This window comes from Talpa europaea (genome assembly GCF_964194135.1).
Source record: "Talpa europaea genome assembly, chromosome: 3".
NCBI lineage: Eukaryota > Metazoa > Chordata > Mammalia > Eulipotyphla > Talpidae > Talpa > Talpa europaea.
Window position 1 is genome coordinate 36,807,578 of NC_140069.1, and position 18,169 is coordinate 36,825,746.

Sequence of the window (18,169 nt, forward strand, 5' to 3'; positions counted from 1 at the left end):
CCCACCCCCAACAAATATCAATATTCTCATTTTCATATTTCTATTCCCCTCCATTTCATATGACATTTGTGTAGTTGCTTCTAGAATAGCCTTTTTCCTTTTCATTATCACTCACTCTTCCTAGATCACCCACCCCCAACAAATATCAATATTCTCATTTTCATATTTCTATTCCCCTCCTCCCCAACAGATACTTCTTTTGTCCACCATCACCCTCAGCCTGATGTAACATAGATTCTTTAGTATTTTACTTTGATATGATGTGTATGAACTTCCTTTTCTATAATATCCCTAGAGTTTCTCCTAAGAAAGTCCAATCGATTCTTACCTGGAAGGGGAGACACCATGATCACAAAGGTGGTTTTCCCAAGGCAAAACATGTCCATTGCACTCCAGATGTCGTGAACTCTAGGATTTCCCAAATGTGGGAAAGTGGACTGCATAATTTGTAATAGAAGGGCACTGCTTTCACCCTTTCCCCTCAAAAAATAAGTGCAATCAACACCATCCTTCCTCACATTCAGAGGCTCTGGAATTCCTACTATATGAATTTTCCAGCAAAGTAAAAGAAATAATTTCTTTAATGCAAAAATATTACTATATTAATAAGTCTTTATACTTTCACAAAGCATCAAATCAACATATACATTTTATTTAATCTTCTTTCATTAGATTCCTTGTGGCTCAGAGTAATTTTCAGAATTTTTTGGGTCACAACAGTTGTTCCAGACTCTATTTGGCTGAATGATTAGGAAACTTATTTACTTATGTTTATTTTGGACAAGCTACTTTTTTTCTTCAACAGTAAGCAAAAACTGCTAACTCATTTATTTCATCTGATAATGAAATCTGTATTTATTTCACTTGATAGAAATGAACCAGTAACACAAGTGCTTTCCATTTGCTAATGATTGTGAAAATCTGACTTCCCACAGGACTGCCTTAGATTTTCAACACTAGTTTATTGCCCATCAAGTTGTTTGTTGAGGACTTACTTTGAGTTTAAGGAGGGGCAGTTACCTTTTGAACTCCCTATTTAAGTAAATAAAGCACAGCAAAGCAGTGGCAACAAAGGAATGTTTTCAAGAGCATATTAGCATAAAGTAATTAGGTAATGCTAATGAGGATTAGGCTCTCCTGTTATGGCAACAACTGTTCCTGAACTCTGAAAGGAAGTCACTTAGGAATCTTTCAGGGTTTTTTGCTTTGTAATTTCTTGGGAATTCTCCATCCAATCTACCCTTATCTCTTAGGAGCAAACCTCTAATTCAACACAGGCCTTTAATTTGTTGACAAGTAGCTTTGTATTCCTTTGAAAGCAAATAAAAAAAAAGAAAAGAAAAAAATTCCCTCTGGCTCATTGCCTCCAGGGCATTACCCAGCCTTCCTCCCTTCTTCTTTGGCCTCTGTATTTACTCAGATTTTTTAAAAATGGAATCTATTATGATTCTTTATTTCTGTTCAACATGTAGTTCTGAAAGCTGATTATCTGGTCTACTTTCCATCTCTTCTAATCCCAAGAGGTTCTTCTTGTGTGTTATGGTGAGATCTGGAAAAATGAATAAGACTGATGGAAAAGGAAGCCAAAACGTATACTATGTAGCTCTAGCTCAGCCCTTTGATTGCTCCTATGCCCTGTCATAAAACATCTCTCTTCCCCACTCTCCACCACCTGACCATACTAAGTCACATTGGCTGGTTTTATGCTACAGGATGCAATGCGAATAAACAGAAGGGTCAGCTAAAGGGCAAGAATCCTTGGAGAATAGAGGCATAGTTTCCCTAGAGGTGAAGCTTGAATTGAGACTTAAAAAAAAGAGAGAAAGCAGAGGATGATAATGATGCTCATGGGAAAGAGAATATATGCAGAAATAGGCAGTTGAATGAATAATTTCCATGAAGTTGCTTAAGTACCTTGACAGATGTAGAGTGTTATAGGAGCAGTAAAGAGGTGCTGGGGCGGGGGGGCTTTCTGTGGGGACACTTAACTAAATATTGACCAACCAGTCAACCTTCATCCAGGTGTTAAGAAAAAGATTAGCTCATATGTCTCTCTTTCACTGCCTGTTTTTTTCTACCTTTGAACACTTACTCAATGCATAGTGTTGGGCATTACTGGAGGACTGAGAAATACAGGTATGAATGAGATAGATATGTACATGGCCTGATGAGATACAGATGAGCAAATAAACAAGACGATCAAGAATAATAGATATCATGAAGACAATAAAACATGGTGAGTTTATAGAAAAAGATTGAGGAGGCAATTTTAGATTGGGTGGTTAAAAAACTCAATTAGATACACTGCTCTACATACCTTCAATAAAAAATAGCCCTATCCTTTTTCAGGAAGAACATAGTTTTTATTGTAAATGACATCTTTGACATCTTTTGGGGGTCAAAGATAAAGGGCTGGCAATTCTTGATAGGTGTGCTAATGACACAGCTGTTTTCCAACTCATTATATTCACTAAATGATAGTTCCCATTTTATAGAGGCAGAAATTATAGCATTTCATACAGCCTTTTGAAATTAGTTGTTTGCCTGTGCTGCCATCTAGATTGAATGTATACTCAAAGAGTTTGATATTTTTGGAATCCGGAACTGCTAGTGCTGTGGGAGGAATGAAACCTTTTATATTTTTTTTCAATACTTAATTGTATGAAATGTGAATTAAAATTTAGATCATCCTGTCAATATTCAAGATCCTTAGATCCCAAGGAGGAGGGGGAGAAAAGCAGAATATCATGGTATTTGTGGTGCAATCATATCTGTACTTTGAGACTCCTTTCCCTGAAATGCAGCATTTTGAAGCATTTTTAAATAAATTGTTCTTTTCTTCATCACCACTGTTGCAAAACAGTTTCTGAACAAGAATAGATGCATAGACAGGAAAAGAGAAATAAGGACCTAAAATGTCAAGATACATCCATCTTTAGCTTGCTTCTCAGATCTTTCTAAACTAGGGCTTAACCTCATTGTTGATGTACCCATACTTTCACCTTCATTGTTCATATATTTAAGTGAAATAAAAATTAAATATGTAATTATATTATGCATTAATAATTGTGATTTTTTAAGGTTTAAAAATTAATATTCTGTAAACCAGGACTTTAATAAATATTAATTAATAAGAAATTGGTCCATATATGACCATGTATCTTAACTCTTTGGTGACCAGTTTTCAATATAAGTTCATCTAAAATCAAAGGTTTATTTTTTTAACATTCGGAGACCATAAAAGTCATCATATAAATTTCACACAAGCAGTAAGCAAAATATCCTGAAAATACCAACTCTTTTTTCCTTTGAAATAAAAATGTTTTATTTAGAAAAAAATCAATAAAATGTATTTATTAAAAAATTATATTTCTAAATCAACTGCTATTTATGACATTCTTCCTAGAAAATAGTTAAAAACATTAAGGGAAATTCCAAAATTGTGAAGTGTGAAGTGATTTAGAAGAATCACTTGTTACTTCCTTCCCTATAAGCTTTTTCAAAAAATGCAGACAGTATCCAAAGAACTGGGACCTATTGAGACGTACCTCCATTATGTGTCCCAGAATTACATGAGGCCAATCTTTGATTGATGAGTTCTGAAAATTGTGCATGCAAAATTACTACAGACATTCATGACTGCCTTTGTGAGAATGTATGGTCCATGGTTGCTTTAAGCTGGTTTTCTTCTAATGCTTAGGTACCAAAAGCTAGTTTGTGTCAACTCTTGTGATGACATAATGAATGCTTCCCAGAATGCCATTATCTTTGCCAGATACATCTTTTGCTATTAAACATCCATTAATAGTTTTTGTTTTTCTCTGTTATAATTTTGCTTTTAATTTCCAATGATGAAAAGGAAATGCATATAACTAAATGCAAATGGCCTTGCTCTCTCTCTTTAATACTATAATACCTCTTACTATTCTCTATACAGACAATCTGAACATAAGTGTAGTGTGAAATCAATCAATTAATGAATTCATTCCATATTTGTATAGTATTATACAGTATTTTATATTTCTAGTCCACATGTACTACTGTTGATTAGAACATATACTACTCTTAATTAAATAAGATGGAATAATTTTTGTTACTTTTTAGTACACAAAGATATTGGTTGCAGCATTATCAATAGTAGCAAATTTAAATAACTACAATGGATGTTTATTATTATTAAAATTGCTAAGCCACAATATAACCAGAGTAACCATAGCAAATATTTACAAAGATAATATAATAACATTTTATCATAAGGGGATTACCTGTGTATTTTTTAGGTTTTTTTTTAATGAGTATAAATATTCTATACCTTTAATTATGAAAATTTTCAAAAATACAAAAAAGTTGGAAGAATAAACATGTGTATATCTAACATTAGATTTAACAGTCTTATAGACTATCCCACATTCTGTGATGTAGCTTATGCTTCTTTTAAGTGTCATTTACTTACTATTTTCTTTCTATAAGCTAGAAGAAGGTAAGTCTAAAGATTAGGTTAGATTCTAGTTTAAAGGTTTGACCTCTATATGTTTGTTCTTCATGTTGGGCAATATTAGAATTTCTATTTAGTAACTTTTAAGCATTTGTTCTCAAAAGTTGATTTTGCAAATGTGCTAGCTGTGATTATCTTTTTGCATCTCCTTCCATAAGAGATATAACCAGAGAGTCCAGAAGTAAGGTTCAAACAGATTCAGGACTCTGGAGAAGTCCTCTTTCTCTTTACATGTAAAATCAAAAATTTCTACATTGTTTGGAAGGTTGAAAACAACTTTTTTCTCTATGGCTCAAATTTATCCCATCCTTGGGGCCTCGCTGGTGGCGCAAGGGGTTAGGACACAACCTATGAAGCTGTCTTCAGTCACTGCAACATGAGTTCTATCCCCAGCCAGGGAAATAACCCACATGGTGCAGCAGACCTCTCCTGACTCGCCCGCTGTTCCCCTCAGCAGTGTACTTCCATCAATCTGCCTGTTTTGTTCCCCACTCTGTCTCTGGTGAATCCTCTCACCCCCTTCCACCTCTTGCTTGTACCCCAGTTCTTGTATGCATTAAATAAATAAATCTTTAAAAAAAATCATCTCATCCTTTTAGGAAAATGGAATATATACCAAGTTTCTGCCTATCAAAGTAGAACTTCTGTATTTTTGTGGCTCCCATATAGATTTTGTCTTGTAGGGGGAAAAAAATCATACTTTTAATTTGCCTTTCCGCTTGACTTTTCTTTCAAGGAAAAACTTTCTGAGCTTCAACTATGTGTGAGGCTTTTTTAGGAGGCAGGGGGGAATATGGAACAAGTGAACAGAGGACTTTGCCATCATAAAACCCACAGTGGAGAGAGAATGAGCAACAAATGAATAAAACATATATCGTGTAAAACAGTGATAAATGCAACAAAGGAAAGAAAGCAGGGGAAAGGGAAATGAAAGCAGATGTGTGTGGGTAGAGTGTGGGCTTCAATTTTAGATCAAGTGGTCAAAAAAAGGTTTCTCTTAGAAGGAAAATTTGCACAGAGACCTAAATATCATTTTAAATATCCTCCTTTTCCAAATTCTTCACAAGCCCCATTTTGAAATGGCAATGTGCAGTGACTGAAGTACGCACTTAACATCCTCTGTGACTGAATACTTGCTAAATTTTCTGTGTTGATTTCTGCTGAGAAGTTGTGGATACTTTGAATAGAGGCACATTCTGATTATCTAATTTACGTCTCTCTAACAAGTCAGTGAAAACCAGTTCTGAATAACCCATGATTCCACATTACATTCTGAATTTTTTAAATTAACTACTTTTATCTTGAGACAGAGCATTCATTTCTTCCCTTATTGGTGGCAAGTTACATTGTGTTTCTACCTTCACACTGTCCCAAAGTGTCACTAGCTTGTCTCATTATGTGGGAAGGTGTAGCCAAATAAATGCTTTCCTGAGAAAAATTGGAAAATAGTTGAGACTATTTTACCTGATTTTACCTTAGAGAGCTTTCGGTTTCATTGTTCCATAAACAATCATGGTCAGTTATTTAGCAAAATTGAGTAGATACTTAGCTGTTTCTATTTATTATTTTAGGATATACATTTTAATAATTAAAAATATTTTATGTGGACTTTGGAATGACTTTAATACCAAGTGAAAAGCCCCTGCTGTAGCTAGACAGAAAAAAAACACTATTTTTCTTTCAATATCACTTGCTTACATACTATTAAATAAAACCTTAACGTCATGCCCATATATATATTTTCCTGAATCAATGTTTTCATTAATAACTTTGTATTTTAAAATCCTTTTAATGTATCTGCTAGATGTGGAGCAAAACATTTTTTAATTCAGTCTACCTAGTAATATGAAAATTGTTAACAAATTGTTAATAACATAGTAAGATATCGGTGGGAAAGGAACTCATGTCTGGAGCCAAATTGTTGCTGAAACGTGAAGAAGAAAAAAAGAACAGAAATATAAAGCAGAAAAGTAAGATAGGACTAGTTTCAATATAGTGTTAACAATGGTAACAACCAACATTTTTTTAATGCTACTGTATTCCAGGTCTTTATTATTAATATATAACTTAGAGGTATTAATTAATATATATCCTTCTTTATATATCAATAACAATGTTTAGTAGGGAAAACAGCCCATAATAACTAGAACAAAGTACAGTGGCTCAAAGTTTCTAAGAAAATTTTAATATGTTTAGACTGGGGAATGTAGGTAGGAAATAGTTTATTTTATGATATTTCCTGAAGAATCCTCAGTGGACTTTGAAGGTGGGAGGCAGTGCTGAGAGAGAAAGAAAGAAAACTGACAAATCCTAGAAAATTTAGGCATACTAATCTATTTTTAGCCAAAAGCTTGGGAAAGCCTTATAATAAATCACTTATTAATATCTAAGTTGGAGCAGGAGAGCAGAGAAGAATTGAAACTGAATAATTGTTATGATACATACTTAGCTAAATGGAACAGAATGTAACTTCCAAGTGAAATTTCTTTGTAAAAACTGAAATTTAAAATAAATGAAATAACTATTTGGGACAATAGGAATAACATGGACATATTGGAATTATGGCATCCCTATTTTAACAACATTTTAGATGTGGAGATTTTGCATATGTCTAAAAATACTGGGATGTATATGCAGCCATATGTCACTCTCATATATGGAAAAGTTATTTAATCCACAAATCTGGCTGGGACTTATCTATGTTACCTCTGAATTTCTACCGAGAAAGTCCTGGAGAGAATGCAAAATGCTCAGATTAAGTAACCACATTGTGTGGATTAGAAATTGGGTAGTATACTACAAAACTTACGCCATCATGTGGGCAAGATGTTCGCTGTTTCTTTTACTCTCAATGTTAAATAATGATAAGGACACTAGTTTAGCTTTGAAAGTGTTAAATCATAGTACAGGTGAAATGCAATGGAGACTGCACATTTGATGAGAGATACTTTTGCTTGGTTTGCAGGACCAGTGGTTTTGGCGAGTGAGAAACAACAGGGTGATGGATGGATACCCCATGCAAATTACTTACTTCTGGCGGGGCTTACCGCCTAGTATTGATGCAGTTTATGAGAACAGTGACGGCAATTTTGTCTTCTTTAAAGGTAAGGAGTGTTCTCCATGTCTTGCTCTGTTGTATTTTGGTCATTTTTTCCAAGGACTAGAAAGAACAGAAATAAATAAAATTTGTTGGGTGGGGTTAGGTAGCTAACTTATTTTAGGATATAAATCACCTTTGTTGACTAATCATATAAATGAAGTAAAATCACAAATAGTTTTCATTCTCTGGGTTTTCTCATATGCTGTTTTTATGTATAAGTAAAATTTAGGAGGCTTTGTGATCTCTTAGGATTTTTAGTTGGCTTAAAAACTCCAAATAAAGTAAAATAAACCTATGAGTGAATGAATTAAGTCTTTATTTCACTAGCTAAGGATGGGGTGGGGGTAGAGTATTTACAGCTGCTGTTTTGATGCGATGAAATCTATTTCATTTTCCAGTAAGCTAAGAAGTTGGTCATAGTGCAAGAAAAACTTATCAGTAGGAAAAATTCATCCAATTATATTCACCCAATAATGTATTGTTTGTTAATTCTCTGATGGATAAATTTTAATTGTACAAAACCGAACTGCCTACCCTGCAAATATATGATTATCTGATAAAGTGAACTTATGGCATTTGGCCCCCCATCCTTAAAACCTGCTAATTTTCAAAATAAAAAATTATAAGTCTGTGGGGGAAACAGATTGAGTTGGAGTATTAAAGAACTATGAGAAGCATATATGTGAGCCAAAACTGAAAACTCAAATGCTGAATGAATATGATGCCATGTATTACCCCATTATCCTTCCTGAGTGAAAATAAGCTTCACTAGAGACAAATGCTGAACGAAGGAAAGGGGGTTCTTGCAAAAACAAACAACCAAACAACAACAGAAAAAACTAGTTCTTCTCGGGATCAAACTAGAACAATTCTTAGTAATGAGTGTAGCAAAAACATGGGTTTTGGAAAACACTTGTAATATTTTCAGTGAACTCCAAACCACATAAACAAAAAGGATATATATACCTGAAATTTATTTGGGACTTGAGAACAGAGAGGATGTCATATGGTAATTATAAGAACATGAAAATTCTGCAGTCATACTGCCACATTTTATCACCTACTGTAGGAACTAGGCGGGTTACTCAATTCTCTTTGCTTCAGTTTCTCCGTCTAGGAAATGGGTTAGCATTCCTCCCATTCAGGATTATTTTGAAGACTGAATTAATTACCTCATAAGGAGGGTTAGCACCTCTAAGCCCCCCATAAATGTCAGCTTTCTGCTGCTAGTATGCTTACTAATAACATTATTGTCCCCCTGCTATCTATAGGAAGCACATAAATGCCGTGGGCATTTACTTCACTCTGTTGCTGAGAAAAGGATAACAACTAAAATGTTCTGAATCTTAGGAGCATGATATTTGGAGGAAGTCACCCTCTCCTAGAGTCTTTTAAGGTCCCATCAATAGTAGCTAGGGAAAGAAAGGAAAAATGAGCCTAAGGTAACTTTCTGCTTGAGGGCTGACCTAGGGGGGACTCTGTCTCACCACAGGCTCTGTAAGGCCCTCAGAAGTGCCTAAAGAGAAACTGCCTGGACCCAAATTCATTGTTCTAAAAGTTCCATACTGCCTCAGTCCCTATTTTAATTCACTTTGCCTTTTCTCACTAACTGATTAAAAAAAAAAAAAAAAAAAAAAAAACCTCCCTCCTCTTTAGCTCTCAACAATCTAAAAAGGCAGCTTCTTAGAGGACTCTCTTTGCCCTTCCTACATAAGGTAGTAATTTCCATCTTGCACATAGCTCTTGTAAAAGACTGAAATTTCCTGTAGCATTTGATCATAAATTTCACAAGAGATGGATCTTGTTTATATTTTCTTGCACAACACTGTATATTTAGCTCTGAAAACTATGCCAGGTACATAGAAGCTCAACAAACATTTTAATACAGGTGATACAGTTATTGATTTGACTCAGTGTGGTGTTCCTTCTGGTGCTAACAATGGGGACAATTTTGTCTCTTATTACATTCACTCAACTTCTAGAATGTTGTACTTATCAGTGGTCTCTTCTGATACATTACCAGTATCAGGAGAGTCAACTCTTAAGACTTTAGTCATTCCAAAATGGTGCTTTCTCCCTCCAATTTATCTCCACAATATCTTCAGATAAAGCTCCTGGAAAATCCCAGAAGAGGGGATTTTCCTACCTTGCTATTGGCAGGAGAATTTAGAGTCCCAGTTATCTGGGGCTTTGAATAAAACACCAATACTTTCTCTATCCTCAGCATAATAATCACAATGAAAGTGACTGTCTCAACTTACCACTGTTTGGAGTTTGTTCACCTCAAAAAATCCAAATAATCAGATTATTCCTCATTCTAAGACTGTCATGCCCATTTTGACCAATAGACCATGAGTTAGACTGCACTTCATTTCTGGTCATCCAACTCCCCTTCTCTATTTTAATTTTCTATGTACACTCTTACTAACTGTATTTCACGTATTCATTGTTCGTCTCTATGCTTCCCATAAGAATATCCCTTCCATGAGGGCAAGTACTCACTCCTTTCGTTTCTTTCTTTTCTACTGTTGTATTTCAATATCTTAAACAGGGTTAACAGACATTTTCTGTAGTGACCAAATGGCAAATAGTTTACGGTTTGCAGCACATATCATCTATATTACATTTTTGTTTTGTTTTGCTGGATGATTGGTTAGTTTAACCTTTAAAAATGTAAAAGCCTTTCTTAGATCTTGGACTGTTAAAAAACAGGTCATTGATCATAGTTTACTGTCCTCTCTGTTAAACAGTGCCTGGAATATAGTAATGCTAAACAAAGATTTATTGAATGATTAAAAAATAAATTCAAGTCACAATTTTATCTGTATTCATAGCTCTATACATGTCAGTCTCAACCTTTTCCAGCCACGCAGAACCATTGTTACTAATAATGGATTTAAGCATTACTCTTCTTCATATTTTTCTTTTCATTGACCCTCATTTCCTTCACTTGCTTTCTTATTCTAGAGGCCTTTAATGTTTTTTCTCCAATAATCTATACTATGCAACAGTACTTGCATTGAATACTTTCTCTTATTTCCTCCACTTAACTAAAATCTACGTTGAGTTGTAACTTAGATAGACATATATTTCCTAAAGATATTTGGTAATGGTCTTGCTTTCATCCTGCATAGATTGTGGCTTCAACAAGTATAAATGAGTATTTAGTTATGAAGTAATATTTTCTTAATAATATAAAAATAAATGTAACATGCTTATCCAAATGAAATTTTATTAATATCTTAAGAATGACAGTCTACTGCATTCAATCAAAAGTTAATATTTTGGTGTAATTTCTATAGTTTTGTGAACTCTGAGCAAAATCTTGCATGTGTTTATGTTATCTGCAATGGGAATATACTCTTAATACTGCACAATTTTGTAATATGAAAGAAAAGAATATTTAAATAAATGGGCAAATGTACACTTTTTATAGTTTGGAGTACTCAATTTCTTGACAATATCAGTTCTCGCCAAATTCATCTGCAGATTCCCTGTAATTCCAATCAAAAATCTACCAAGCTGTTTTGTAGAAAATTTTAAGCTATAAATTCAAGAGATCTAGTCTAGATAAAACTAGTTTTTAAACATTACTTAATTTCATTACTTAATTTCAAGTCTTATTTGAAAGCTATAAATCATCAAGACAGTGTGGCCTGAGGACAGGTGAGAGTTGGGCAGGTGAGAGCATTTTTAAGGGTGATGATTAAGTTCATCATCTTGATTTTATTGAAGCATTGACAGATATAAACATGTCAAAACTTAACAAATTACACCTTAAAAACTATGCTGTTGCATGTCATTATACTAATGTTTTTTTTTTAATTTTACTTTAAAAACTTCAGTTTATGTTGGAATAGTTCATGTAATTATTTCACAAATTTAAATATACAGATGAATATACAGATGTCCATGAGTAATAAGATACTATTCACTATTTTATGGCATGTTAACTATGAGTACTAAATAATATTAGGGTGTCAGTCCTTTTGTTGAGTCCAGTGATAAACAAGCAATATCCTCTTATAGCTAAAATGATCATCCCTCAGCAACTCTCTCCTTTTGGTTAAAGATACAGTATTATTTTAAGCAGTAAAATGAGAAATGACCTTTGCGTTAAAATAAAATTAATCCATTTTCTGATGATATCTTGCTTATATCATGTATTCTCAATTTAGGCTTAGATATTACTACTTACAATGATTGCAATGTATTTTCTAATAAGCATTTGTACTAGAAATGACTACATAAAGTATTGGATATACACATTTTGAATATTTTCATCTTTGTTATTTTTATATTGCTTATCTGTGTTACATGTGTTTTCCTATACTACTTCCCCTAGTCTTATTTTTGTTTGCTATTTATGTTTTACCATGTTATGACTTATTTTTTCCTGTAAGAGCCCTAAAATTTTTGTGTTATGAAGCAAGGTTTAAGTCCATAAATACTTTAAGGATTTTTTTTTTTCTTTCAACCTATTCTGTAGAGGTCTGTTTGCTTTTTTCTTAGGAATCCAGTATATAATGTCTCCCTTCACCAGTCAAGATGCTATTTAGAGCTGCTGCTTATATTTCAGTGTGAGGCTGGATGTACAAACCACAGACCTTTCTCACTCAATGCCATTCAAGCCTCACAGCTGAGTACATGTGACAGTGACAAGGTGTACCTGGCATTGTTTAGAGTTGTGATGTTTGAACTTACCCCTCACCACTCTGTTTGACATTTGGCAGGTACACTGAGTTGTTCTCCTTTATTTATATCCCAAAGTTGGTTTCTTTATTTAAAGAGCCCCAGAAACAGAAAATTTATCAAACCTCAGAGAAGTAGTATGTTTTACTCCAGTAACTAAATGTACAACATGTGTTGTGCTAGTCACCTATCTTAACATCACTGAGTTAATCCAGTTAATAGAGTAACAACTTGTAAGCACCATCAAGTCAGCTGTTTATAGTCTCGATTACCAGTCATGTTCAGGCTGAACAGTTATGAGATAAATAGATCAAAAATCTACATTCAAAATGGAGTTGGTGCAATCTCCTTCAGTTGTCAAAATCAGTAACAATCAAAATGAAGGAGTTTAAAAGTCGTCTCAAAATTCGTATTGTTTATATTACTTAATGACTATAAACAGAACTTATTAACTTTATTTGACACTTTTGTTTCAAGAAACAAAAATCATTTCTGGAATGGGAACTAAATAACTGAGCTATAAGAGAGAAGGATAATAAAGTTGGGAAATATGAAAGGCTTAGAAAAGACTTATCAGAATAGAAAATTTTGTTTAAAATATGTGGCCCGGGAAGATGGTAAAAGTATTGCTTTATTCCAAATGTTAATAAACCAGCAATTTCTTTATACTGCCTGTAAATTATGACTCTTAAAAGGTTTAGGGCATGCTAATGAAGTTCATTTGAAGTAAAAATGTATTATTTTTACACAGTACAATGGAAAACATAAAAGATTGCTTTACTATAAGTAAATGGATACAGTGATTATTTCTCTATTGGAAATTTCCTAATGAAAAATGCTGCCTAAAAATTTATGCTAGGTTAAAAACTTTACATTCAGTGGTCTAGGTACACGCAAAATTATGCTAGATTAAGGACTTTACCACAAAATCCGCAAAAATGGATTTACAGCATGTGAATTGTGCTATTTTCCTAAATTATAAACATTCAGATAATTATAATAGTAATCTTTTATTGCATGCTGAAGTGGTCATCTAAACCAAAGGTCAAAAGCTTAATGTTTGAAACCACCCTTGATAATTTGCCTCTACTTATTCCTAAACATTTAAAATGTCTGTGGTATGCTTTTATTATAGTGGTTTTATTTACACTTCTACCTGCAGTATTTTCCTATCAGTAATACTTATGTGTTTAATTTTTCCTCACTTTCAGAAACTTTTATCACACCCCTTTGTATCACTTTGAGTTCCCTAGGAAGTAGATATGAGATATATAGGGAGGGATAGAAACCTATGGAAGATAAAGAGAGAGGAAGCAGGACTGGCTTGCAGATACTTTCATTGTATAGGCCTAACTGTCTTGGCAAACCCCATGAGGAACTCCGGGGAAAAGCCTGCCTGTTAGAGGAGTCTCAAGTAAGCAAAAATAGCCAGGATCTAGTGCCTGCCATGCTCACATATTGATTGGAAGCTTCCTGAAAAGAGTATGGCCTTGCCCTGACTAAAGACACTTAGTTGATTCCTTGGCCCAATTATCAGATCCAAAGACACTCAGATGAATAACTAGGTCTTTCTTGAAGAGACATCTAAACTGTAAGCCTCAATGGCTCCTATATTTTCATAAGTATTCAAAATTTTCTCCTTTCTAAATATTGTAGAACCTGGAAAAATTAATTCTGGTAACAAAAAGTCATATGACCTCCAGCATTTACTCAAATGTATTCACTTTTTCTGAGTAAACTACTTATAAGTAGTATAGAAATTAGTATAATGCAGGGCCTTCTTGGTGACGCAAGGGGTTAAGCACCGCACTATGGAGGAATCTGCAGCCTCTGCAGCGCAAATTCGATCCCGGGCTGGCCAGGGAGCAACCCACATGGCGCAGCAGACCTCTCCTGACTTTTCCACTGCTCCCCTCAGCAGTATATTTCAGTCACTCTGCCTGTTCTGTTCCCCGTTCTGTCTCTGGTGAATCCTCTAACCCCCCACATCTCTGGCCTGTGCCCCAGCTCTTGTATGCATAAATAAATGTTTTTAAAAAAAAAGAAATTAGGATAATGCAAATTAGGATAATGCAAATAATTGGTACTAGCATAGATTTAGTACACTCAATCATTTATTATTGATATTATTTATTTGCATAATAGTAAGCATTTGATCAGTGAGATATTGTGTTTATAATTTGTTAGGCTCTGAGCCAATATATGGTAAAGGTATATTATACATTTGATCTCACTGTTCACACCTCTGAGCGAGAGGTTAGTATGGTATGCACAAATTAGGAAAAAAACAAAAAAACCTGAGATTTAGTTCTTTCCAAAAAATCCCACAGCTAATACTGATTGGAGTTATCTCCCACTCGTTCTGATTTCAAAGCTGTTGAAAACTTCACTATGCAACAAAATATAATAAAGAAAATGTAATTCCTGACAAGCTTTGGAAGTTTTCAAAGAATATGTAAATTTTGAACAATAATTAGCCCTTAAATAATAGTTATTGTGTAATCTAAGTGCAAGTTTCTTTTGTATAAAGAAAACACAGACCGTAAGGAATTTACATCCTAATCTTTTCTGTGAAGGGCCACATAGTAAGTGCTTATGAGCTTGTGGATCACATAGTCTCTTTTATAATTAAGACACATCATTGTAGGGTGAAAGCAGATTAGACAGTATGTAACGTGTAGTTATGGCTGTGTTTTGATAGAATTTATTTTCAAAAATAGGCAGCAGTAGTGACCCTACTTTATTGAACACTATTGTCATAGAAGATATAAGATAGAAATGTATAAGTAGAATTTTGTGGACTCGAGGAAACCAAAAATATAATTTTTTTTAATTAGTAAGTTACAAAAGGTATATGATTGCAGAGGATACAATGAACAGAGTAAAATGGATTAATGAATAAAAAGTCCATTAATAAATGTGACTTGATTGATGGAGAAAAGAAGTAAAAAATCATCAGGAATTCTGACAGAGTATAAATGTGTTCTATTTTGAGAGTCAATTTGGAATATTATGATGAACATTGAATTAAAATTTGCATCTACAGTGCAAATCTCAAGCAATTGGTTATGTGCTTTAGGAACATCATTTCTTTGACCTATAAAATCATTATTTAAGAAGGCTTATTAAACATTATTTTGATCCATTCACTTGAACAATTTAACACACTCCCATCAATAAAAGTGGCTTGGCTGAAAAGTGTTAGAAAAGCGTTTGTGAATCTTAGTCTCCAAACTAGGCACTGTCCTCCTGATAAAATATTTTTAAAGTCATTAGATGCCATACTTTTCCTTTTAAGAATAAATATGTGCTCTAAAATTTCTTTATGGGTTTGTTCACTAGTGTCTGTCTCCTCTGCTGGCCTATCAACTCCACAAAAGCAAGAAATGTGTTTTCTTTATTATTGAACAACTCCTAGTTCAATGACTGATAGTTTTTTTATTGATTAAACTTCTTAATTTTCTTACATTGTTGCTCACTTTTGTACATTTGATTTCTCCTCTCAGTTGTAGTGCCTATAAATCTCCCACTACCAAATCACCCATGAACCATCACCATAGTCCCTTGTGCTTTTCCCTCCCCTGTTTTGACCCCTCTCCCTCCCCTGCTGTATGCCTCAGATCTATAATGCCTGAAAGTTTTGTCTTTTTTAATAAACAGCCACTCGAGGGAAGGAGAGAGGGAGGAATTAAAGGGGGGGTGGATGGATAGATGGATGGATTTCATTGAAGAATTACTAAAATAGGTAATCTGAAAAGTCCTGCCTAACTCTAAACATTCCTTGAGGTTATTCTTTTTATTTATAAAGTCTCTGTCTTTTACTGAGACTTGTTGATATTTTCCTCTGCATTCTGCCAAGCACAATGTCAGTAAGGACTAGTTTTTCCACTTGCTCCAGAATATGTCAACCTCATGTGAAATCCAGTAAATGCCTTCATTCTGCCAAAAAGGTAATATTTTCCTTGAGAACCAGACTGTCTGATGGCAAGGTAGTTAAAAATCTAACTCTCCCATTTAAAAAAAATAATAATCATAAAAGACATGAGTTGAATATAAATCTTACATATTTACTCAGATTTGAAAACCAGAAACAAGCTTCAAATTTGTCATGTGAAAATCTTACCTTACCAGGATCCAAAAGGTATTGATTGTAAAATTTCAATTCTTTAATAAACAGTTGGAGAATTAAGTATTTCACTCATAGCCATTGTTGACTTATTTTCTTGAAATTTATGCTATAAATACAAATGTTGTCTTTCTTATTTTTTTTTGCCTATAAATAGTGGGATCTCATCATGCAAAATTCTAGCAAATGTTTGCTGATAAGTTTTCTTTTATGCTTTTTTTAAGAAAATATAAATGAATTTTTAAAATCATCTGGTATTTGTTCGTAACAAAAATAAACCCTAATGGATAGCTTCTATACAAAGAAATTCATTATTAAAAGTGAAAGGCTAGAAGAACTTGAACTCTTTTTTCCTTTTGTTGACACATTATCCTTTTCTGAGATACCCTGAAAAACATATAAACTAGGGTTTTGTGAAATTTTCTCTCATGTTCCACACACCAGGTATCCATGAGCCAAGCAGTATCACTACAAGGCCTGGAAACAGAGTGAAAACATTTTCATGGAAAGGATAGAGGTTAGGACCTGCAAACAGAAGTTTTCTAAAACATACTTGAATGCTTCTGCTTGAAGGAAGGGACACTTGAGTTGAACTAATAAAAAGGTTTACTACAAAGAGCTAGCATGGAGGCACTGAAACTGTACCCTTTCCTAATTAAAACAGAGATGAAAGAAAAAGATGTATTAAGTCACTGAGGTATAGGCTAACAGAACAGAACTTTATTTTGCTTCTTTTGTTTGTGGACTTTCTATTTTAATTACCACAGTGATATGACTAAAATATAGAGCAAACTAGGAAGCAGCTTCCTGAGTTTTCCATTCTCAATGTCTGCTAAGGAAGCAATCTGGACCTTTGTGGGTTTTTTCCTTATGAAATATTCAGATAAAACAATGACTCAGCATAGTTGTATATTTTTATGATAGTATTTCCTAACAAATGTAATCATTAGCATGGTCCTCCAATACAATACTGAGGCATGCTGTTCTATTTTCTCAAACTTGTTTGTGGTGATAAAATTCATTTTCTTTCCTGTTAACAAGACTCAAGACTAATGCATAGAATGTAATAATTAAGCCTTTAATATTCCATAATATTAGATTTTTGCTCTTGTATTTGATTATTCATCTAATATTTAACATGCTTTTTTGAATTGGTAATCATTTATTAAGAATCTACTACTTTTCAAGATTAGATATAATGGTGGAAAATGGTGTCAGATACAGAGTTTGTCCTTGTTGTTCACATCATAAGTAATATGATACAAGACTGGGCTCTGTCAGTGTAAGAGGCCCACCTTACTCAAGGTTTTCTAGAGAAATAATTTGAAGCTATGTTTTGAAAGAGCCATGCCAGTTATTCAGAAAGGGAAATGAAGGGGGTGCAGATGAAATAATTGACCAAAATTGAGAAGAACTTACAAATGACACATAGTTGAGTTTGGGTTTATCTTTAATGCAATGAAAAACCACTAAAATTTTTAAGCAAAAGAAAGATAAAATCAGGTATACATCTTAGAGAGATCCTTTTAATATCCTTGTGGAAGATAGATAAAAGAGAGACAGACTTAAAGCATGGAAACAAGAAAGGAAGGTTACAAATTAGAAAATGAAAGTGTTGCTCTTGGGTATGGTCCATTACTAAAATCAAGACTTAAACTCAAGCATGTCAAATATGTTGGTGATGTTTGGGTGGTCAAAAACTTATACTGAATAGTATCGTTCCATTCAAGAAAAATAATCACTTTTTTAATCCAGC

The 18,169-nt window shown here is 33.7% G+C and overlaps 1 protein-coding gene across 1 annotated transcript in view; it reads left to right on the plus strand.

The window, feature by feature from the left end:
- The window catches only part of MMP16 (matrix metallopeptidase 16), a gene marked incomplete at both ends in the record, with an annotated part of 239,003 nt that overhangs the window by 198,773 nt on the left and 22,061 nt on the right, over positions 1-18,169 (plus strand). Inside the window, one exon of the mRNA XM_084229849.1 lies at positions 7,461-7,599. Coding sequence (XP_084085975.1) covers positions 7,461-7,599 — 139 coding nt within the window. The remainder of the gene's footprint in view (positions 1-7,460; positions 7,600-18,169) is intronic.